The sequence below is a fragment of the Eschrichtius robustus genome, chromosome 12, assembly GCF_028021215.1.
Source record: "Eschrichtius robustus isolate mEscRob2 chromosome 12, mEscRob2.pri, whole genome shotgun sequence".
NCBI lineage: Eukaryota > Metazoa > Chordata > Mammalia > Artiodactyla > Eschrichtiidae > Eschrichtius > Eschrichtius robustus.
The window spans coordinates 68476817-68499823 of NC_090835.1; the positions used below are offsets into that span (position 1 = coordinate 68476817).

General features: G+C 45.5%; 1 protein-coding gene across 1 annotated transcript in view; it reads right to left on the reverse strand.

Annotated features, from left to right (window-relative positions):
- NUDT3 (nudix hydrolase 3) overlaps positions 1–22786 on the reverse strand; it is a 125459-nt gene extending 102673 nt beyond the window's left edge. Inside the window, exon 1 of the mRNA XM_068558433.1 lies at positions 22447–22786. Within this exon, the coding sequence (XP_068414534.1) occupies positions 22447–22545 (99 nt within the window). The 5' untranslated portion in view covers positions 22546–22786. The remainder of the gene's footprint in view (positions 1–22446) is intronic.
- Between the last annotated feature and the right edge of the window lie 221 nt (positions 22787–23007).

A 23007-nucleotide genomic window follows, 5' to 3' on the forward strand; every position in this document is an offset into this window, starting at 1 on the left:
TCTTCATTGCTGAGTGGAGGATCTTTAGTTGCGGCACGCGGGATCTTTAGTTGCAGCATGCGAACTCTTAACTGCAGCATGCAGGATCTAGTTCCCTGACCAGGGATCAAACCCAGGCCCCCTGCATTGGGAGTCCAGAGTCTTAGCCACTGGACCACCAGGGAGGTCCCTAGGTTTTTTTCTTTTATCCACCCTCCAGTCACAGTAGAAGGTGCATTTCTTTCCTAAAACCTGTCCTAATCAACCCAAATCTATGAGTCCATCTTACCATTTTACTGGAATAGCTTTCAATAGCCATTGTTCATTCCATTGCTCCATCTCACGTTCACACTATTTGACTGCTCTAGGTCTGACAGTATCGACCACCATTCCCTTCTGAAATGTTCTCCTCCCTCTCTGGCTGCTATGGGGCCCCAAGCTCAGGCCCTGCCCTCAGCTTTTCTCTTTGTGCATTTTCTCTTATGCTGACTCTCTATTCTCCCCATCTAAGTCCCTGACACTCAACTCTCTACCCATAGTCTTGACTTCTCACTCCTCTAATCCCACAACATCAGTTCACTGCATTACTTCCAATCTGACATGACAAAAACCAAAGTCTCATCTTCTCTCCAAAACCAACCTCTCTTCTAAATTTCCATTTTTCCTGTCACCCAGGATCAAAATTTTAAAGTCATCTTTAACCAAAACCCCCTTCAGGGACTTCCCTGGTGGTCCAGTGGTTGAGAATCTGCCTTCCAATGCAGGGGACACAGGTTCGATCCCTGGTCGGGGAACTAGGATCCCACATGCCACGGGGCAATTAAGCCCACCTGCCTCAACTACTAAGACCATGCGCCACAACCAGAGAGCCCGCACGCTCTGGAGCCCACACACCACAGTGAAGGATCCCGCGTGCCGCAGCTAGGACCCAACACAGCCAATAATAAATAAATATTAAAAACAAAAACAAGGGCTTCCCTGGTGGCGCAGTGGTTGAGAATCTGCCTGCCAATGCAGGGGACATGGGTTCGAGCCCGGGTCTGGGAAGATCCCACATGCCACGGAGCAACTGGGCCTGTGAGCCACAACTACTGAGCCTGCGCATCTGGAGCTTGTGCTCCGCTACAAGAGAGGCCGCGACAGTGAGAGGCCCGTGCACTGCGATGAAGAGTGGCCCCCGCTCGCCTCAACTAGAGAAAGCCCTCGCACAGAAACGAAGACCCAACACCGCCAAAAATAAATAAATAAATAAATAAATAAATAATTTAAAAAATAATAATAAAAACAAAAAAAAAACCAAAACCCCCTTCATCTTTAACATACCATCCTTCACTAAATCTGTCCATTCCTTTGATTGCAACTCCTCTTACTTTAGTCCTTCACTTCATTCCCCTGCTGCCACGGCTCTCAATTCTAGCACAGAGTAGCATTCTCCCAACGGTTCCTTCTGGTGAAAAGCCCAGCGTTTATCCTACATTCCAATCTCAAGCCTTTCCACAACAACCCTTTGAAGGACAATTATGGTTCCCCACTGTGGGATCAAACCAAATTCCTCATCCTCTGAAATCAAGGTTCTACACCATAAACCTCCCCCTTCACCCTGCCACACCACTAGCCCCACCCCAGTCTCAGTCACTCAGTCTCAGTCTCGAGCGCGCAACAAGCTCATTCCCAACCCCAATCATAGTGAGCCCCCTTCTCCTAACATACCCTTTCCCTTCCTTCCTATCTATCTAAATTCCATCCACTTCTCAAAGCCCAAGATTGACTCTTTCAGTATTTTGCCTCCAACCTGATGTACCTCCAAAACACAGCTCGTTTTTTTTTTGGAGGCACCTCGCAGCTTGTGGGATCTTAGTTCCCCAACCAGGGATTGAACCTGGGTCCCAGCAGTGAAAGCGCCAAGTCCTAACCACTGGACCACCAGGGAATTCCCTACATTTTTTTCTATTTGCTCCAAGTACTGTTAAGCCTTGCCTTTTCAATTTTTCTATCTGACCCCACACAAGACCCACAGTAGCCACGTGTTCAACTGTACTGAAATGGCTAAAGGAAATTTAATTCATCAGTTTAGAAAAGCATCCTCCTGGAGACTAGGGAACATGTCCACAGTTTTAAAAATCATCACTGCACCTAGAATAGTGCTTTGTATAAAGTAAGGACTCAATAAATTCTTGTTAACCAAGATAGAACCTGGTTACGACATGCATTTTAAGAAGCATCCTACAGGGCTTCCCTGGTGGCGCAGTGGTTAAGAATCCATCTGCCAATGCAGGGGACACGGGTTCGAACCCTGGTCTGGGAAGATCCCACATGCTGCGGAGCAACTGAGCCCGTGCTCCACAACTACTGAGCCTGCACTCTAGAGCCCACGACCCACAACTACTGAGCCCACGTGCCATAACTACTGAAGCCCACGCGCCCTAGAGCCCGTGTTCCACAACAAGAGAAGCCACAGCAATGAGAAGCCCGCACACCGCAACAAAGAGTAGCCCCAGCTCACTGCAGCTAGAGAAAGCCCGTGCGCAGCAACAAAGACGGAACACAGCCATAAATAAATAAATTTATTAAAAAATAAAAAAGAAGCATCCTACGGTTTACATAAGCTTGCATTTTTAAAATTCATTTTTTATCTGGACCTTGACACCCATAAGGTTTAAAATATTAAAAATTCACACATTCTCAAATATTCTATAGGTCAACTCTAAAAAGAGAAACCATAAGCATCAAGGGTAGGAGGGGCCTCCGTTAGCTGCGCCCCGGCGGTTGCAGAGGCCGGCGCGGTGGAGTTGCAAAAGCTGCGGGTGCGGAGGAGCTGTGGAGCCGACCCCGCGAGCCAGGAGCATGAGGACCTGGTGTCTGTGTCAGATTTGTACCTGCGGGTCGGATTCTCGTCCTTATGAAATAGTCAAACAGCCTCGCCATGCACCAGAAGAATATAAACCAAAGCAGGGGGAGATTGATCTTGGTACTACCTACAAACGGCATCTTAATTCTTGTGAAGTGCAGCGTGTGGCAACAGCTCGGCCTCTGGAGAGACAAGTTAAAAAAGGGAAGTTGGATACTGTCCCAACCTATAAAGAGTCATTGTGGGTGGAATGGGGGAAATACAGATACAGAAACCTACAAAGAAAGAACAAGGAATATATGGATGTTCTGTCACTAATCATCTCAGTTTGGATGTGGAAAGTTCTTCTGTGCTGTATGCAGAGGCACCTGTTATCTTGTCTACTGGAAGAAATATCACCAGACTGGAGCACAGCCATCTCTCCGTCGTGATTGGAGGCATCATGGAAGCACCCCAGCGAGCAAACGTGACCATCCAATGTCCTGTAAAAGGTGTCCCTCAACCTAATGTAACTTGGTTGAAGAAAGGAGGATCTCTGAGCGACAATATTTCCTTGCTTTTCAATGGAGCCCTGTTGTTGCAGAATGTTTCCCTTGAAAGTGAAGGAACCTACGTCTGTACAGCCACCAATGCTCTTGGAAAGGCGATGGCAACATCTATCCTCCACTTGCTGGAGACTTTCTGGGAGCTTGGCAGCTGGACACTTTGTTCTGCCACTTGCGGCCACTTGGGAGCCCGAGTTCAGAGACCCCAGTGTGTAATGGCCAACGGGCAGGAAGTGAGTGAGGCCTTCTGTGAGCACCTCCAGAAGCCGCTGGCTGGGTTCCAGCCCTGTAACACCTGGGACTGCCCCTCGAGGTGGTTCACGGGCACGTGGTCAGAGTGCTCTGTGTCTAGCGGTGAGGATTCCGCAGTCGGCAAGTGACCTGTAAGCGCACGAGAGCCAATGGAACTGTGCAGATGATGCCTCTGAAAGCATGTGCCCCCAGAGAGAGGACTCTGGGAAGAAGACCCTGCTCCAGTCACCCGTGTGTTCAAGGGCTTACTGAACCAGGGAACCAGTTGTTCTGATTAACTCCAAGCACTACATGGCTACACACTTGTCTAACTGGAAAATGCACAGCCCCAATTCTGTGCAGGGACGATGCAAAGCAGAGTGTGATATATCTTTCTGGAGCATCAAGTTTATTAACTAGAATCGGAAGAACCAAGGAGTTCTTGGAACAAGAACTATCCCCCTCCCCCACCAACACGGAAGACAGAAGAGTAGGGGAGGGGAGACGTGCCCCAGGAGTGACAGTCCAGTCTCTGAAGTTTCACCCAGGTGGGGGTTGAGGGGCAGACTTGCAGCCACGGTGGCCTCGCTTTCGGTCGCCCGGGCTGCTCCGGACCATCCTCTGAGCTGGCCAGGGTCTTGGATACGATGCTTCTGAAGGCTGTGCAGAGAACACACTCATCTTCCACTGAACCGGGCCCCAGGGAGCGTGGCGGCCTGACCTTCCTGCCTCGGTCTTCCATGGGGTTCACATGGGCTCACTTTATTATGACGCCTCTTGCTGGGCAGCTTGCAACAAAGATGTTTTAAAATAAAGTTCCAGATTCTCCCAGCCACCCCTTGCTTTTTCTGGCTGTGGCCAGAGAGAGTGGATGAGGACACACTCTCAGGCTGCCCAGTGTGGGAGGACCTTCCAGTGTTGGACACACCCAGGGGGCAGCTGGTTCCCTCTGGGGCTCCAATCCTGCTGCTGGTGGTGGTGGATGTCCCAGTGCCACACTGGGGGGCTGGGCTGGGGGTGGCAGTCCTCGACTCCAGGCTGGGTGGGGGACAGGCAGATCACTGGTCTTCTGCCCTGCCTGCTGGTCTTCCTGCAGCTGCACATTTTCTCCCTGGTAGAGCCACCTGGTTTGCAGGGAGGACACCACAGGGCTTGGAGAAGGCTCAAGTTCACTGCCACTGAGGTCCCCGGAACAGAAGGGCTTCACAGTTATGATGGAGACCCCCACCTTGGGTTTCTTGGCGCTCACACTGCCTGTTCCAGTGTCCTGGATCTGGTCGCAAGTCAAGCCCGGAGTCCTCACCATTGTCACCTCCAGGTCCTCTTCACAGGGTGGCTGGAGTGGCTCCTTCTGGCCCATGTTCACCCATGGATGCCTCATGAGGTCAGGTAAGGTGCCTCTGTCACTGGGGTTGAGGGCAATCATTTTTTGTGATAGATCCCTTATCTCCAAAGACAGATAAGGTGGGATGAGGTATTGCCCTTGTAGGATTTGCTTCCGCAGCTCCTGGAAGTCTTTTCCCACAAAGGGCCGGGACCCAGTTACCATGGTGTAGAGCACTACTCCCAGGCTCCACACGTCCACCGCAGGGCCGCTGTAGCTCTGCCCCAGGAGGAGTTCCGGGGCAGCATAAGGGGGTGTGCCGCAGATCGTGTCCAGTTAGCCAGTGTCATCACGCTTGTTGCTGAGGCCAAAGTCTGTAAGTCTGACATTCATGTTGGAATGAAAGAGGAGGTTCAGTGGCTTCAGGTCCCGGTGCACGATGCCCCTCTGGTGGCAGTGCTGCAGGGCGGAGACCAGCTGCTGGAACGGGCCTTGGGCCTCCGCCTCTGTCATACGGCCATGGATCTTCAAATAGCGGTACATGTCCCCCCCACTGAGGTACTCCATCACCAGAAAAACTGTCTCCTCCGTGTCAATCACCCCCAGCAGTTTTACAATATTGGGGTGATTCAGAGCCTTCACACTGCACACTTCCCGGAAAAGTGCCTGGACACTTGAGAAGTTCTGATGCCTTTTCTTAATGACCTTGACAGCCACCTGTGTCCCGGTCAGAATGTGCCGGGCCAACTTCACTTTACCGAAGGTGCCTTCACCAATGGTGCGGAGGATCTCGAAGTCATCAACATGAACCTAATTGTCAGCAGAGTTGGCTGTGAGGCCCTGCATCATGGTGATCTGCTAACTACACTGACTGACAGCACTACCTAGCAATGCTAACTATGCTAACTAACAATGCTAACTGTACTAACAGTGCTAAGTATGCTATCTCTACTAACAACGCTAACTATGCTAACTGCACCAACAGCGCTAACTAGTACTAACTGCACTAACTATGCTAATAAAGTATTAACTATACCAACTATGCTAACTATACCAACAATACTGACTATGCTAACTGTAGAAAGAAAAATGAGAAAAATAAAAAAGAGTAGAGAAAAGAGAAAAAAAAATCAACAAAATGGCAGAAACAAGGAAAAAACAAGCTAACTGTAGGTCCAAGGCCGTCAGGTCACCAAAAGCAGCTTCCTGGGCTCTAAGGACCAAAAACCTGGGCCCAGCTGTCTCTTTTACAGGGCTTTGTGAAGTACATCACAGTGGTGCACTCTGAGGTCAGAGCAAGAAATGGACCCATCACAGCTGGGGATAAGCCACAGTGGTTTTCTCACTTTTTGAGTTCAAGGCCCCTTTACACTTAGGAAAAAGGATCCCAAAGAAATTTTTCTTTACGTGTGTTATTAGATATTGGTATTCACTTTGTTATAAATTAAAATCTGTAGGATACTTCAGTGGCCTTTTTATTTCTAGTTTGAAAATGTGTAATAATTTTAAAGACCTCATAATGTCTACACTTGAAATATTCAATTCCTTTTCCTTAAATTCTGGTCTCAAAATAATGTTACAACTTAACTGACTTCATGATACTATACAAAATGTTCTGTTGCATAAGACACGATAAGGTACATTATGAAAGTCTATGAAACTGAGAGAAGATTTCCCAGGAAGGTCATGAGCAGATTTCTCATCAGCAGCCTCAGAGGCCAGATGGCATGGCTCAATGTACTTGAAGTGTTGAAGGAAAGAAACCGTCAACCAAGAATCCTATATCTAGCAAAACTTTCCTTCGAAAATGAGGGAGAAATCAAGACATTCCCAGTTAATCAAGAGTTGAGAGAGTTCTTAACCACCAGACCTGCCTGCCACAGGGAGTTCTTCAGGTTGGAGTCAAGGACCCTGGACAGTAACTCAAAGCCTTATGAAGAAATAAAGACCTCTAGTAAAAGCAGACAGACGGGCGATGAGAAAAGCTAGTACTATTGTAACTTTGGTTTGTAGCTCCACTTTTTGTTTTCTGTTTGATTTAAGAGACTAATATATAATAAAACACACAAACATACAAATCATCAAAAAAAAAAAAAAAGGGTAGGAGGGTATGATGCTGGTAAGCGTTTCATAAAAATATCAGTTCAGGTCAGTGTTAGTTACATTTGCTCTAATTTGACTGGATTATTTTTTGGCCACTTAAAATAAATTTTACAAACTTTAGCATGAAAAACTTTTTACCACAAAAAAGGGAGGGGCAATGTTAAAGTCTGCTCCATAAATAAAACGAATAAGCTCTCCCAGAAAAATAAATAAATGAAAATTCTGACTCAAGACACAGACATCTGTCTGGTACACTGGATTAGTAAGGCGGTTACCTTACAAAACGACCCAGGGGGTATATTAGACAGGGTTCTTGGGTTGCTAGAACAGAAACCAAGTCTGGCTGTCTGTAGCCAAAAAGAATGTAGTGGAAGAAACATCAAAGGCTCAGAAAATTGGAGTGGCAGGGACTATAGGGCCAGGCTTGGAAGATGGGCCCATACCACGGGCACTCCAGGGCTGGCAGCAAGAGGCACGGCCTGGGTCTACAACACAGACATCTGGTCACCATACAGCCATTGCCCTCCACTCGCCCTCCAGCAGCCTCCTCAGAACCCAGCCTCCAAGCACTGAGCAACCAACTAGTGGAGCCTGAATCCTGTACCCACACAGGCCCATCAGAGAAGGGAGCTAGCACACCAGCCCATTTGGTTTCTGGGGTGGTAAGTGGGCTCTTCTTCCTCTCCAAGAGGGGCTTTCTCCAAAAAGCAGAGAATGCTCTGAGGAAGGAAGAGTGGGCCAGAGACCCTAGAAATAATAAACACTTACCCCTCTCTCCAGAGACACACCCACTTCCAAAGTTATTCACAGAACGACTCCAGAAACATTATTCTATGCTCTCTGATTTTCTGCCAGAAAAATCAATCATTCAGTACACTCCAAAGCCCTGCACCATAGCCCCAAACTCTTCTCCAGAGGCTCTCCAGTGTATGCCATTGCCTCAACTGCCCTTGGCCTCTTCTGCTCAGTCTGACCATAGCATACTCTCCCCCAAGTCTCCTGATCAAGTCCTCTGCCAAGTCCTTCCAAGCCACACACCTTCTCAAACCCAAGAAGAATTCATCTCCCTTCTTCTTTCTCCCACAGCACTATATTTCTACTTAAAAAAAAAAACAAAACAAAGTTTAATTATAAAAGCAAAGCAATCCACAGGGATTATTTTAAATAAATATAAGTTGTCACACTGGTTTTCTTTCATGCATTTAAAATTATTTCTTAGACATGCAATAAAGTACTAATTTTTTTTTTTTAATTTTTATTTATTTATTTATTTATGGCTGTGTTGGGTCTTCGTTTCTGTGCGAGGGCCCTCTCCAGTTGCGGCAAGCGGGGGCCAGTCTTCATCGCGGTGCGCGGGCCTCTCACTGCCGCGGCCTCTCTTGTTGCGGAGCACAGGCTCCAGACGCGCAGGCTCAGTAATTGTGGCTCACGGGCCCAGTTGCTCCGCGGCATGCGGGATCCTCCCAGACCAGGGCTCGAACCCGTGTCCCCTGCATTGGCAGGCAGACTCCCAACCACTGCGCCACCAGGGCAGCCCTAAAGTACTAATTTTTAACGGTACATCGTATTAATATCATGAAATAAAAAATAAGTTAAAGTTTGAAGGATTTTCCTGGTTCCAGCGGCGGCTCCAAAGTTCAAAATTGGTAGGGTACTCTGCTGAGCTTTTTGTTTTCAAGTCCGTGGGGATGAGGAGGAAAAGTATCTTTCCCCCCCGCCCCAGACATTGGTTGGGTTGGTCCCTCTTAACTTCTCTTTCTCCCAGCACAGACTGGGGGCAGAGCAGGGAGGCAGGCAGAGGATAGGAGCTTTCTTTACCCAGAGAAAGGCTTCTCTTTCCCTTTTTTCTGCCTAATCAATGGTAGCTGCTCCATAGACGATGATCGAAGGGAAGAAGGAAAGATGGTGGACCACTTACAGTGCCATGCTCCTATGAACAGGGCTCACCATCACCAAGTACTCTGTCTGCCCTGTCTGGTACCTTTTCTAACACTAAAATTGCCACAAAAGATGAAACCAGAGGATCACTGAACTACTGTAAGATCTACTCCAAATATCGCACTATATTGCAATTGCTGGCTTATCTATCTCCACTGCCAGACTGTAAACAATGTGAAGGTCAGGGCCTTGTTCACTGAACACAGAACAGTGCCTACAGCTCAAGAAGCACTAGCTAAATTAACAAACAAATACAAACAACTGAGGTTCAGAAATTCCCCAAACCATCTTCTTACCACAATTTACTACAACCCCAAGTTAGAAGTAGAAATTGCCTTTTTCTTGGTTTTATATTCACATAGCTGACACTGAATATTAACTTGTGCCAGCCCCTGGACTAAGTGTTCTATATAATAAATAATTTCACTTCATCTTCCCACACTACAATGAAATAGGAAGGTACTATTATTACACGGGAGAAAATGACGTGTAGAGATGTAAAGTAATTTGTTCAAGATCACAGACTAGTGAATGTAAGAGCCAGGGCTCCCTCCCTGACTGACTCCAGGGCCCAAGCTCTTCACCACCACAGACACCAAAACTCAAATGCCACCGTATGGGGCCTGGGCAGGGTATGAGTGTGTGAAGTCCATCAGATTATTCTGACAGAGACACATCATGTTTCCAAAGCAAAGAGGTAAGAATATTTTCATCTCCACAAAGAAATCAGCACTCTCCCATTTTTCTTGAAACATGTAGCCTTTTTTATCTTTCATCTTCCCACTTTTGAGAGAAATTTACAAGGGTAGGAGAAATATTTGACCTTCCTCTTAACTCTACTTTCAGTAGGCAAGAACATCTCAGCCACCACAATAAATGGCAGCTGACCCTGGGCCCTGGTATCACAGAGACCACAGGGAATGGGATAAGGGATGTTGGCCAACTGAAGGGGGCGGAGAGTCCAAAGAGCAGCCACCACTCAGCTCTGGCCATAGTCTTCACATAGGAATGCTAGCCCAGTGCTGCCGGATCTTCTGATTTTTCAAGAAAAACCTAAAGACCAGATTTCTTATTTGAAAATCTTCAATATTAGTATGTTGGCTACTAATTTTTAAAAATTCTTTAATCATCTTGCAGCCCAAACACAGCCATGAGCCAACAATCTGTGGTCCTCACAACACTTTAGGACAAACAGGCTTTCAAGGGCTATATATCCAGGCCTCTGACTTTCCATGGCCTACCTGGCCCAATGTCTCCCACCTGGAATACTGTCAGCTACTCAAATCCAACCAAGACATTTAGGTGTGGTGCCACAAACCCCATAAAATTGTCCCTAATATTCCACCTCATCTTCACAGACTCCTTCAAATTCCTCTCCATCACTTTTCTATTTTACATTTTATACTCTAAACTGCATCTTGCAAAAGTTTAAAGCTCCTCAAGAGCTCGGATTCTGTATTCTACACACCTTAGACCCCTCAATTTGAAGTATCCTTTATAGATACAATTACTTTTGTACTAAAAAAAAAATTCTTTTTTGAAAGAAAAAGTCACTCAGAGTGCCCGGCTGAAGGATGATACCAAGCTAGCTCCTTATTAAACAGTGTCAAACCCATGAAAATACCACAGAAATATAGTTATTACATACAGAGACTTCCTAACTCATTTTACCAATGAAATCTAAAGGTTTCGTCTTATTATTTTATTTATTTATTTATTTATTTATTTATTTTATTTTTTTTTATTTATTTATTTTTGGCTGCACCGGCTCTTAATTACAGCACCTGGGATCTTCGTTGCGGCATTCGGGATCTAATTCCCTGACCAGGGATCAAACCCGGGCCCCCTGCATTGGGAGCGTGGAGTCTTAGCCACTGGACCACCAGGGAAGTCCCTTGTCTTATAATTATTAAAGGCAGTCTACCCAAACTACAAAACCTACTGGGAAGAAATAAGCATTGCAGTGATAGGTGTAAAAACCCTGAGTCAGAGCTCAGCACACTCAGTAAATGATGACTGAATATAAGTCTAGTAAACGAGTCATTTCTGCAAAGAAGAAAATGAAAAATTAAATAATCAAAAGTTCCCACTACTTAAAATATATTAGCTCATGTTACTCACTATAAAAAGTCTTTTATAAAAGCATATAACTTTTCTTATAGCATATTTTACTAGGATTCTTAAATATTCAAAGAAAAATCATCACCCTTCCTCCTTCTTATAGAAGTAGAAGCACTGTATGTCTAAGTTCATATCCATTTCTGTTCATCACTGCTAAGCTGCTCTCATAAAGCAAATGAGAAAAGTGTTAAATAACAGACTCAAAGAAAAGATTTTCCAGGCAGTTCTTTAAAAGGACTTTACTCTTTCATGAACAGAGATCAACTAACTGTATACAAAGAAAGAGTACCTAAGGGATCATTTCTTTTTTGTTTATATTACTCTTCTTCTCTTTATAACATTCTGTTTCTACTTGCTTTAAATTTTTATTCTTTTTGTAATAATTTTTTAACATGGAGTAGAAATTCACTGTCTTTATCTCCTTTTGGAAGTGCTCACAAAATACTTACCACAATATACAATAATGCTGTTTTTTTTAACATCTTTATTAGAGTATAATTGCTTTACAATGGTGTGTCAGTTTCTGCTTTATAACAAAGTGAATCAGTTATACATATACATATGTCCCCACATCTTCTCCCTCCTGCATCTCCCTCCCTCCCACCCTCCCCATAAGATAATGTTTTATGACAATTGAGTTACTAATTTTCCATTCTAAAAGGAGTTAAAAAGCATCCTACACTGCTTACCAATTTTTTAAAGTATATTTGGACAAAGCACACAAAAACCATGCTCTTACCCTGCCTCAGATACGTAACCAAAAGTGGACTGTTTCTGGGAATCTGGTTACACTAAGAAAGCAGCAGCAGAACAACACAATTTAAAAAATAAGAGGGCTTCCCTGGTGGCGCAGTGGTTGAGAATCTGCCTGCCGATGCGGGGGACACGGGTTCGAGCCCTGGTCTGGGAAGATCCCACGTGCCGCGGAGCAACTGGGCCCGTGAGCCACGATTGCTGAGCCTGCGCGTCTGGAGCCTGTGCTCCGCAACAAGAGAGGCCGCGATAATGAGAGGCCCGCGCACCGCGGTGAGGAGTGGCCCCCACTTGCCGCAACTGGGAAGAGCCCTCGCACAGAAATGAAGACCCAACACAGCCAGCAATCAATCAATCAATCAATCAATCAATCAATCAATCAATAAATTAAAGTAAAATTAAAAAAAAATAATAATAAGATGTCAGGGCTTCCCTGGTGGCGCAGTGGTTAAGAATCCGCCTGCCAATGCAGGGGACACGGGTTTGAGCCCTGGTCCGGGAAGATCCCACATGCCGCGGAGCAACTAAGCCCATGCGCCACAACTACTGAGCCTGCGCTCTAGAGCCAGTGAGCCACAACTACTGAAGCCTGCACACCTACAGCCCGTGCTCCGCAACAAAGAGTAGCCCCCGCTCTCTGCAACTAGAGAAAGCCCGCGTGCAACAACGAAGACCCAACACAGCCAAAAAATAATAATAATAAACAAAAATATAAATTAAAAAATAAAATAAAATAAATAAATGATGAGATGTCAAAAAAAAGAGGAAAAAACCCACTCATGTTTGCTTTGCAATACTTTCGGTGCTTACATTTGAATATGGGTGTATCATTCAGTAATTTGTTTTTATTTCAAATTAAATCAGGAGGTTACACTGTGATGACCTTTTTCTGTCAAGTCCTCCCATACCCAGCTCTGGGTTGGCACTTTGTGGGGAGTGTTAGGAAGAGAGAGAAAAGAAGTTTAAGGCATGGTCTGTGAGAAGGAAAAAAATCCAGTTTTCTTCCTTCTTGAGTAGGGAAAAACCTAGTTCTTCCCTGCTGTGTGTTTCTTCCCTGGGAGTCTCCTTTACTACTCACACAGAATGCTTGACTTCTGGGACTTCCTTGGTGGCACAGAGGTTAAGAATCCGCCTGCCAATGCAGGGCACACGGGTTTGAGCCCTGGCCCGGGAAGAACCCACATGCTGCGGAGCAACCAAGCCCATGCGCCACAACTACTGAGCCTGTGTTCTAGAGCCCACGAGCCAGAACTACTGAGCCCGCTCGCCTATAGCCCGTGCTCCACAACAAGAGAAGCCACCGCAATGAGAAGCCCGTGCACCACAGTGAAGAGTAGCCCCCGCGCGCAGCAACTAAAGAAAGCCCGCGCGCAGCAACAAAGACCCAACACAGACAAAAAAAAAAAAAAAGAATGCTTGACTTCTAAGACTTCTGATTACCAAATGTGTGTGGGGTTTTCCACACCAAGCAAGTCTCTGCAACACCAGCTGGGTGTCCCACAATTTAACTCAATTTTGTCACTATCTACCCGGAGAAAGTGTCTACCTGAAGATCCCACAGATTAAGGGCTCAGTCCTACAGGACTGTCCCTCTTCCCCTTCAGATGCCAGTCACAAGCCCAGGTGCTTCTGACCAACCACCTATAGATCGGCAGTTCCAATCACCCCCCTCCTTGGGTTCCATTAATTTGCCAGAGCGGCTCACAGAACTCAGGGAAACACTTGCTTACATTTACCAGTTTATTAAAGGATATAGATGAACAGCCAGATGAAGAGATACATACTGTGAGGTCAGGAAGGATCCTGAAGTGCAGGAGCTTCTGTTCCCATGGAGTTTGGGTACACCACCCTCCCAGTGGGGATGTGTTTGCCCACTGGAAGTTCACCGAACCCCACAGAGGCTTCATTACACAGGCATGATCAATCATTAACTCCATTTTCAGCTTATCTCCCTTCTCAAGAGAATGGGGGGCAGGGCTGAAAATTCCAAGCTTCTAATCATGGCTTGGTCTTTCCAGTGACCAGTCCTCATCCAGGAGCCATCCAGGTGCCCACCCAGAGTTGCCTCGTCAGAACAAACAACACTCCTATCACCCAGGAAATTACAAGAGTTTCAGGAGCCCTGTGTCAGGAACAGAGGTCAAAGACCAATACTAGAATAAGGGACACTCCTAGAGTTCTTGTAACTTAGGAAATTACAAGGGTTTTAGGAGCTCTATGCCAGGAACCAGGGACAGAGATCAATATATATTTTCTATTATCACACAGCCTGTCTCAAGAGGAGCTGAAAAGCCACAATTCCACTCAGAATTCTACATGCTCCCCATTCCACAGCTAGGGACAAAGGCACATGGCTAAAGTGAACAGCATCATATCATATTTAGGCTCATACATTACCTTGAGAAGGAAGGTACTATGCCTTAATCAACTCTGAGTAGTCTAAACAATGAGAGTTCAGAAATCAGCAAACCCAGTCTGACTCGGACGACTGCTGAGCTGCTTTTCAGGAGCTTGAAGGCAAGTAGCTTCCCCGTAACACACACAGCCCACTGCCAACACATCCCCAGCCTCGCAAGAACTGAACCTACACACGCGTGCGTGCACACACACACACACACACACACACACACACACAACCACTCCATTCCCAGCAGTTCCCCACTCTAAAAGAATCCCTGGCACTTAAGGTAACCAAACCCTCAATAAAACTAGGTAAGTGTTGAAAAGTCATACATACTCGAGTGGCCTGGGTTCAAATACATTTCTAGGAAAAACTGGCAAGCCTTTGTTCTATTAAACAAAAAATGTCCTCCAACCTTTTATTAGCAATGCACTGCAGTACTAACTTTTATAAGCTAACTACCTGACTTGTGTGCAACAGCCTGCTACACACACACACACACACACACACACACAACCTCTGAAAGAATTGAGGGTGAGAAACGGGGTGGCTAGTGGCTAGAGAAGACGGGTGGGAAGATTTACCTTTCATTCCATATCCTTTGTATCTTTTGAATTTTGTAGTGTGTGCATATATATTACCTATTCAAGATAGTCTTTCTGAGTAAACTACCCTAAAAAGAGTGTAAAGAAACTTTAGGGTCTCTACTTCGGGTCCTTTCAGACTTATCTCTTGAAAAGATTACAGTACTTTATTTTATCTCCACCTGGACATTACTTAAATACAGCTTTTTCTCATAAACTCTTTTACCATCCTATTCATTTTACACCTCATATTCAAAGGAAAGAAGGTGGTTTCACGGGATGTTACTGGTTTGTTTGCTGGCTGGCTTTGCAGGACAGGGTAAAGGAGAGCCAGGAAAACTGGAAAGGTGACAAGGCCCCACAGGATCTGGTTCCCTCCCACCTCTCTAACATCTCCAGCTATACTGGCTGGCTTCCAGTTTTTCCTCCTTCCCAAGCTCATTCTCCACTTGGGGCCTCTGTAATTGCTCTTCCCTCTACCTTGCCTTTCAGGGACCACCCAATCAAAATCTGCCAATTCCCCCCCTCCCCAATCTCAGTCACATCCTACACTTACTTTCTGCTCAGCACCCACCACTGCCTAAAATCATCAAGTTCACTGATATTTTTGCTCATTTACTGTCTCCTGGCATTTATATCAGATGCTTCACAAAAGCAATGACTTCCATTCCGCCTTGTTCATCACTGTGTCCCCAGAACAGTGTCCAACCTGGAAGTAGGCACTCAATAAAAGTCTGTAGAACAAATGAGTAAACGAATGCATGAATATAAGAATAAACACTTTCCCCTATTCAAAGGGTGAGGAAGCAAAGGCTTCAAGAAGGCTGGGAAAAACATTGTGAACACTCGAGCACCCATGTTACTTTAAGGCAGAAATTCTCAAACTGGATTCAAGAAGTTTTCTTGGGTGTTGAGAGGATTTTACTCAGAAACTCAGGTGCATATGTTTTATTACTAAATTTTAAGTTTGAACTTTATTTCCAAATTCAATTCTTTATTCTTCTTTTAACCACATAACATCTTATTATCTTTTTTGCCTATGATGGTTTCTTTGTTCTGTTTCCCGTTAACCACCATCAATCAAATGCTTTAGACTCAGCACCCATAAACTTTACATTGTGTTTCTTTTACTCTGACCTACATAAAGAACAAAGCAATAATGACAGGAAAATTTTATGAGCATCCCTAGCAACCTTCATCTTCAAATTAATTACTTTAATACTTACTAAACTTTAGAATCCAGATTTGACATACACTGTTGACTCTGAACCACTACCAACAAGTCATTAAAACAGTATCTACTACTTGATTGTAGTCTGTTGGTGCATTTATTTACTTATTAATAAAAGGTTCCAGGCTATGAGCAAAATGAAAATCCTTTTCCCTCAGGTACTGCACCACTAGGGTTGGGGATCAGTACATTATATCAATTAGCCAACACAAATCCTGTGAGATGGCACAGACTCTCAAGTTCAGCATCTGAAAGAAATCCTAAATGTCCTATGATGGGACGATCCAATAAGATTCTGAAAGTATTTACAACCAAATACACACATACTTTCGATGCGCTGTCAAGATTATCAGACACCCTGTCACTAAGACTGGAAATAAGAAAAGAACTGGGAGACTTCTCTGAAACCTATATACCAACACATTATTGGGAGACACTAGCATTCAGTATATTTTGGTTATTTTCAGTTCCTCCACTAGACTGCAAGCTTCCTGAAAGTAGGGACTATGTGTTCATTCATTCATTCACACAGTCAACAAATAATATTGAGCATCTACTACTGTTCTAAGCACTGAGGACACAGAAGTGAATAAAACAGACAAAAGAGATAAAAATTCCTATCCTCAGGGACTAGCTTGCATTCACTTGAGAGGAAACAGACAATATATAGATGAATACATAGTATGTCTTGATGGTGACATGTGCTGCCAAGAAAAAAAGCATAAGACATGCACAATGGACTGGTGTTATCTTATACACGGTGATCATTAAAGACCTGTCTGATAAGGTGAAAATTAAACAAAGACCTCAAGTGAAGGAGCGAGCCATGCAGATAATATGGGGGAGAAACAGCACAGAAGCCAGTGGGCTGGAAGAGAGGGATGAGTAAGAGGGAGAGTGGTGAGAGATGAGGTCAGAGCTATGGCAGGGGACCAGACCATCCAGAGTGCTGAAGATCATGGTTAAGACTTTGGATTTACTGAGACAGAACACCACTGGAGCAGAGAAGTGACATGACCTGACTTCTGTGTCAGAAGAATCACTCCACCAGCTGTAGTAGTGAAGACTAGAGGGGTAAGGGCAGAAGGAGGGAGACAAGTTAGGAAGATAAAGCAATAATCCAGGCAAGAGGCAATAATGGGTTAGGCTAAAATAGTACAGTGGAGGGACTTCCCTGGCAGTTCAGTGGTTAGGACGCCACGCTTCCACTGCAGGCGGCACGGGTTCCATCCCTGGTTGAGGAACTAAGACCCCGGAAGACGTGCAGCCAAAAAAGAAAAAAGTGTGCTGAAGAAATGAATAAACAAATGCATTCTTGAACAAGAGCCCTTCCTTTTTGTACTATTTTATGAAAAAGAATATAGACTGCTTCACACCCAGTATATACATAACACTGTTTATTGAGAAATGAGAATCACCCAAAAGCAAAAGATTAGAGCAAGGAGGGGAAAAGAAGAATGAAGGTTGCAGTACAAATTCAGACCAGAATTCACATCTTGGGAAGTAGGTAGAAAAGGAGGTAATGGGAAAAACATCTGACTAACCCGTATTTATTAGGCAGACACAAGGGAAAGGGTGTGTGTGTGTGTGTGTGTGTGTGTGCGCGCGTGCGCACGCACACACACAATGCCTCAGAAAAGGTTAAAGAAATGAGGATCAGAAATGTCCAGTCAGGGGCTTCCCTGGTGGCGCAGTGGTTGAGAGTCTGCCTGCCGATGCGGGGGACACGGGTTCGAGCCCTGGTCTGGGAGGATCCCACATGCTGCGGAGCGACTGGGCCCGTGAGCCACAGCTACTGAGCCTGCGCGTCTGGAGCCTGTGCTCCGCAACAAGAGAGGCCGCGATAGTGACAGGCCCGCGCACCACGATGAACAGTGGCCCCCGCTTGCCACAACTGGACAAAGCCCAGAAACGCACAGAAACGAAGACCCAACACAGCCAAAAATAAATAAATAAATAAATAAATAAATAATTATTTAAAAAAAAAAAAAAAAAAAAAGAAATGTCCAGTCAGATGACTGGATCCATGCACACATGGTGATCCTAGAGCAATGTAATACTGTACACGACCAAGATATGCTGAAAAATGACTCCCCAACCAGCCTGGGATCCACTAGAAGCCCTTCATTATGGTTTTCGCCCCTGGGATTGCCACCTGAGCCTTACTCCCCACTCTTGAGCCCGGGGGAAGGTATAGTCGGCAGGGACGCCCTTCCACCTGCTCCTCTGGGGTATTTTTTTTTTTTTTACTCCTGGGGCATTTTTACTGACACTCAGGCCACCAGAGACTCCACTCACTGAGGATCTTCAGCGTCAATCATCTTCTCATCCAACCTAGTGAGCTGAAGGATCTGAGAAAATGAGAACCAGGAGCCCCATGAGATGCAGGGCTCCTGATGGAAAAGCTCAACAAGCAAAACTAAGACCTTTAAGGACAGTTTTGTCCTTTCCTTTTAAAAACAGTTTTAATGCACAGGGAAATCTAACTGAGATGATCCTATCAGTACTCACTTTTCTCCCTCAGTAAACACAGACCCCTTAGGAGCAACTTCAACTTTCCCAGGCACTGTGATGCCATCCAATGTATAGTCAGTATCACCAGCCTTTCTAAGAGTACTGCACATTGCTAGATACTCCAACTGTCTAAAATGCGTGTGTTACACTCCCCTACTCCCAGTCCAGCGAGGGCACACAGAGTACAAGCAATCCCACCCCTAGTATCTCTCACTTTCTGCAAGCACGGAGGCTCCAAAGAAGGAAAGGAATGGGGGAAGAGGGAAAATTTCACTGGAAGTGCTTTAGAAAGGCCCAAGGTGAATAACATGACAAAGATGAATGTCATATCACCCAACTTAGTTTCTACAAAGAAAAAAAAAAACCTGGTACTTCCCTCGTGGCACAGTGGTTAAGACTCCGCACTCCCAATGCAGGGGGCCCGGGTTCGATTCCTGGTCCAGGAACTAGATCCCACATGCATGCCATGACTAAGAATTCACATGCCACAACTAAGGAGCCCACCTGCCGCAACTAAGACCCGACGCAACCAAATAAATAAATAAATATTTAAAAAAAAAAGAAAAACCTGAAAACATTCATGAAGTTATCTATGTGCAGAGTCCTTCTAGACTTTTAACACTCCCTCCCTCTCCATCTTTTTCAGTATACTAATCCATATTAATTGAGCAGCAATTTTTTTTAGTGACTTGAAATTATTCCAAAGCATTTGAAATACTTTTCACAAAACCATTCCAAAGCATTTGAAATACTTCTCACAAAACCATTCTTTTTGAACTCAAATTTCACCAGCTGACATCATATTTAATTACACTGCATAACTACAATAACAAGTACAACGAACATAAACAGATATAGGGATAAATATAACTGACTCTTTGTAAGCACATGATTGGCTGGGAGGCCACATGCTCCGGGGCCTGTCAGGCCCAGCAGCTCACAGAGTAAAAGCAAGTGTTCAGGGCACCAAGTGGTTAAAACAGAGGTTGGGCAAGAGATTGTCCACAGTACATCAGGTTCAAAGCACTGTAAGAAATGTTAGTTATCAGGATTGCCCCAACCTAAAGATATTAATTTATCAAAATGTGTCACCATAATTAGTAAAACGTCTAAGGAGGGGGATTTTCCTGCTGTTGATGCTTGCTTATCAACAGTAAAAGCAGCCAGAGGTTTAAAGGAAAGGGAACTCATTTTCATCATGTTGTTTAGTCTGTCCCACTAGCCTCTAAGCTCCCTCACTGTCTGTCTCCTTTTAACTGTATCACAGAACCTGACACTTGGTGAGTGCTCAAAAAACTTGCTCAGTAAACTTGCTGGATATGTTCACACACCCTAACCTGGATCAGTATTTCAGCTGCTATCACTGCTGGCCTATAACTAAAATTTTCTGGGGCTGGAAAAATGGAATGTTAGAAGGTTTGACTCATGGTCTGTTATCTGCTAATACTTTCCATCTCTTTTTCTTTACATTGTAAGTAGGTTTCCTGACATTGGTTAACTAAATTTATAAATCAGGGTCCTATTCATACTTACATTATTGTTGTATTAATGCTAATAGTATTCTGTAACCTATTCTATCTTGATTAAAGCCATTAGTGCTCATTAAAAAATAAAATTGGGTTGAATGTCCTATTGAGTTTGAATTTCACATTCCCACAAGTGTGGCAGTTAATACTTCCAGTTTCTAGCACTACTACTGAGAACACAAAAGTTCTCCGGGAACTAACAAATTACTTCCCTTCCAACACAATTATATAATCTGAGAATTGAATGGCACCCTAGAGATTATTTTGTGGTCCAAAATCCCTCCCAATTAAGAGTTCCAATCGATAACTACTCAACTTTTGGGGGCAGGGAGGGATGTAAATCTTTAAATCCCACATTACAGAATGCTGCACCTATACAGCATTCTGTATAGGAACACACAAAACAGCCTATACAATAGGCTCTTAACACATATTTGCTTAACTGAACAAATCTAAAATAGGTCCATTTCATTATTTTCTTATTCTTCCTAGGCTTTAGCTGTAACATCTACTGAATCTGAATGAAAGATCTGCATCAATCTTCTGCTCATTAACCAATGTTCAAAAAGAAATTCAGTAAACTCCATGATCAGTCAAATGTTTTAACATTGATGCTGCTTGTACCAGTACATAATAAAACTTTAACAGAAAATGGAAAATCAAGTCTTCATTACTTTGCTTATGATCTATAAAGGGTTTCCAACTTATCCAAAATACTCACATGTTCTCAATTTCTAGTATGATTTTTTTAAACAAAGTCTTGCATCATTCATACAAGTAAATTATACACCCTTCTACTTATAATTGGGGTGCTCACAGATTTAACCGTAGTGTTATAGTAAGACATGTTATTATGCTAATTAGTTTTCCCTCCTGTTAACAGCCTGTCATCTCATCTGATTTCCCATAATATGATATGACAATGAAGAGAACAAAGCCTCTGGAGCAGTAAACATCGCCAATAATTTTACTTTACTCAAGCATATATTCCAAAACAAGTACATAATTTACAGCAAGGCCCTGCTTACCAGGCTATTACAATGCATCTGTTTTGAAGACTTTTACAATATATTCTAGGACACAAGTATACATTTCCAAATGCAGTTTCCTACTGTTTTGCTGAAAGGGAACACACAAAATCTCTCAACAGCACAATTACAGCGCTTTTAACTTTTTTTTTTTTCAGGCAATAAATTCGCACTTCCTCCTAAATATCTTTGGACAGCAACTTCTGGCAACCCATCTGTGTCTTTCATCACAACTTCTTTTCATAACTAACGGGTCAAGTTCTTTTCTCCCCATTTCAACACGATGTACTGTACTTGCAGCCCTGCCACGATATCCCACTGCTGAATGCCGGAATACAGCATATTGAATTTCACTGTCCTTTATTGTTTCCAGTTTAACTGCCATTTTACCACCATACACACGAGAGAAACGCGTTCCCACAGGCATCTTATGAATTTCCAAAGCAGCTATTCTGTGAGGATTTACAAAACATTTGCCTTCTCTGAATTCCCTTTATCACCACAGAAACGGCTTTGAGGAGCTGAGATTTTTTTAAGTACCCTATGCAAAAAGAAACTGATTCTAAGCATTTCTATTTTGCAAGCAAATTTAATCCTAAAGGCCTTCCTATAGGGCAGTGGAGGAATGTCAGGGCAAAGATCTTAAATACCGCTTTTGGCCTTCCCAATTAAAATGAAAAATTTTCAACACACAAAGATTATCTAATCAAATGTCCTTTCTTCTCAGGCTACACCCTAAGGGCTACCCAGAGCAGTGTAAAATAAACAACTGGCTTTGGCTTTTGCACAACGCCCTCAATCTTCCTAAGACTCCCCCACTCCGGCTCACAGACGCACATAATCCCTCGGCAAACCCCCAACCTGCCAATGAAGTGGACTCTTTCTCTGCCACAAAGGGCCGGCCCGCGCCTCGTGCACGGAGGCCTCTACACACATGTGCTGGGCTGACAAGTGCGGAGCTGCCCTTTCTGGATCCAAAGCTGCAGGCCTGGACCGAAAGCCATACGCTCTTCCCACCCACTGCCTTCTACCCGCCGCCACTCTCCCCAGTGACAGGCGGCCCGCTCCGAAGTGCCCCAGCCGCCCGCCCGGCCCATGCCGTATGGCCACGCTCAGACACACTTCCCCTCCGCCCACCGTCCTCTTTCCTTCCTCCTCTTCCTCGCCTCAGGAAATTCCGTCGGAACTTCATTGGGGCCGAGCGGAGCGGCCCAACCCGGGGCCCGGGCAAACCCTCTCCAGCCGCCGCGCCCCCCGCGCCTCGGCCCGAGGCGGCCACCGACCCCGGGGACCCCAGGCCCGCCCGGCCCGGCGCCTCACCTCCTCCTCACTCTCGCTACGGAAACATAGGCACGCGGCCCGCTTCTTGTAGCCGTCGCCGTCATAGGTGCGGGTCTGGTTCGACTTGAGCTTCATCATCCTCCGGGCCCGAGTTGGGGTGAGGTGCGGGTCGCGGGAGTCGAGGGTAGGGAGTCCGCTCCGGACGGCCGCGCGCGCACGCGCGCCCCCGGCTCGGCCAAGGGAAGCAGGGAAGAGGTGCCGCTTCTCCTCTACAGGGCTCCGCCGCTGGCCCGCCGCGGCCGCCTCATTCCCCCCGGCCCAGGCCCCGCGCCGTCGCCGCCGTCACGGCTGCCGTAGCCGCTGCCGCCACGGCCGCCGCCCCCCCTGCCGCCGCCACCCCGGACGACGACTGCGTCGCCATCTTGGGCGCGCTGCGTCAGCGGCGTAAAGCCGCGCCGGCCTGCCGGACGGCCGCGCGCTCGCAGCGCAGGCCGCGTTCGGGAATCGCGCCCTCCCATTCCGCGCGGCGTAAACGAGTGTCTGGAATGAGAGGGCCGCGCGACTGGAGGTGGCCGCTACGCCAATAGCGTAGGGGTGGGG